The sequence below is a fragment of the Eimeria tenella genome, genomic scaffold (assembly GCF_000499545.2).
Source record: "Eimeria tenella Houghton genomic scaffold, Eth_scaff2055, whole genome shotgun sequence".
In the NCBI taxonomy this organism is placed as follows: Eukaryota; Apicomplexa; class Conoidasida; order Eucoccidiorida; family Eimeriidae; genus Eimeria; species Eimeria tenella.
Window position 1 is genome coordinate 1807 of NW_013541899.1, and position 1330 is coordinate 3136.

The 1330-nt window shown below is 57.0% G+C and overlaps 1 protein-coding gene across 1 annotated transcript in view; it reads right to left on the reverse strand.

Annotated features, from left to right (window-relative positions):
• Positions 1-357: 357 nt before the first annotated feature.
• The window catches only part of ETH_00040675 (uncharacterized protein), a gene marked incomplete at both ends in the record, with an annotated part of 2060 nt that continues 1087 nt past the window's right edge, over positions 358-1330 (reverse strand). The window contains 2 exons of the mRNA XM_013374455.1: positions 358-371; positions 1126-1328. Of these exons, the coding sequence (XP_013229909.1) occupies positions 358-371; positions 1126-1328 (217 nt within the window). The remainder of the gene's footprint in view (positions 372-1125; positions 1329-1330) is intronic.

Here is a 1330-nt window from a genome sequence, read left to right on the forward strand (position 1 = left end):
AGTGGGGGCCCCTCGGGGGCCCCCAGGAGCTTCTGTGGAGATTGGGGGGACTCTTAGAAGGCGATAAGTCAGCAAGAAGAAGTAAGACTCGCTGAGGAGAAGATCCCTGCAGCAGAGGCAGCAGCAGCAGCAGCAGCAGCAGCAGAGGCAGCAGCAGCAAGACGTTGTTAAAAAGGAAACAAATGGAGAAGATGCGGCAGCTACAGGGGACAAAATGAAAAGAGATGAAATAATAAGAGACAGAATTAAAAAACAAAACTAAAAAAATAAAAATAAAAAAAGACAAACTTGTATTGCTCGCATATAAAGAGCCAATTGTTTTTGTCCTTTTCCGCCTCCAGCTCAGATAGCAGCAAATCAAAGCGCGCAATCTGCACAAACAAACCCTAAACCCTAAACCCTAAACCCTAAACCCTAAATCCTAAACCCCAAACCCTAAACCCTAAGCCCTGCCACTCCGCTTTCTTTAGCGTGAAACCCCAGGGGCCCCCCGCAGCTTTTCAAAAGGCCCCAAAACTCCCCCAACGAAACCCCTAGGGGCCCCCCTGGGGGCCTCTGGAGGCCCCTGGGGGCCCCTGGGGGCCCCTAGGGGGCCCGCAGGGGCCCCTATGGGCCCCTTGAACCACATTATAATATCTAGGGGCCCCCCGGGGCCCTTTGGGTACCCTGGGCCCCCCCTGGGGGCCCCCCGGGGGCCCCCCGTGAGCCCCACTTGCTGCTGATGCTGCTGAATTATTATTTGTCTTTGTTGCGGATTCATTAAGAGAAAGCGGCGGTGCAAGGGGACTTCTGAAAAGACAAAAAAACAAAAAGAATAGAAACAAATCTTCAAGACACAAAAGGCAGCAGCAAGAAAGAAAAAGAAAAGACAAAGTAACAATCAACACACACTGTCAGGGGCCCCTGGGGGCCTCTAAGGGGCCCCTGGGGGCCCCCCGGGGGGCCCCTGGGGGGCCCCAGGGGGACCCTGAAGGGGCCCCTAGAAGCTCTTTGTGGCGCCAAGGCGCCCACGGAGCCCCCATGGGGCCCCCAAAATTATCAGGAGGCCCTGGAGGCCCCTGGGGGCCCCTACGGGGGGGCCCCTGGGGGCCCCCGGGGGCCCCCATTGGGGGCCCCTGTACTCACCGTGGACTGTTGGGGCCTCGGAAATGCGGTGGGGGGCCTCTAGACCCTCGGGGGGCCCCGCGAAAGGGTCTAGAATTGGTTGTTTGATTTTGAGTCCAGCATCCGTGTTGTCATCTCCTTCTTGAGCTGCTATTTCTGCTGCTGCGTCTGTTGTTGCTGCTGCTGCTGCTGCTGCTGCTGCTGCTGTGTCCAATGTGGGGTCTGC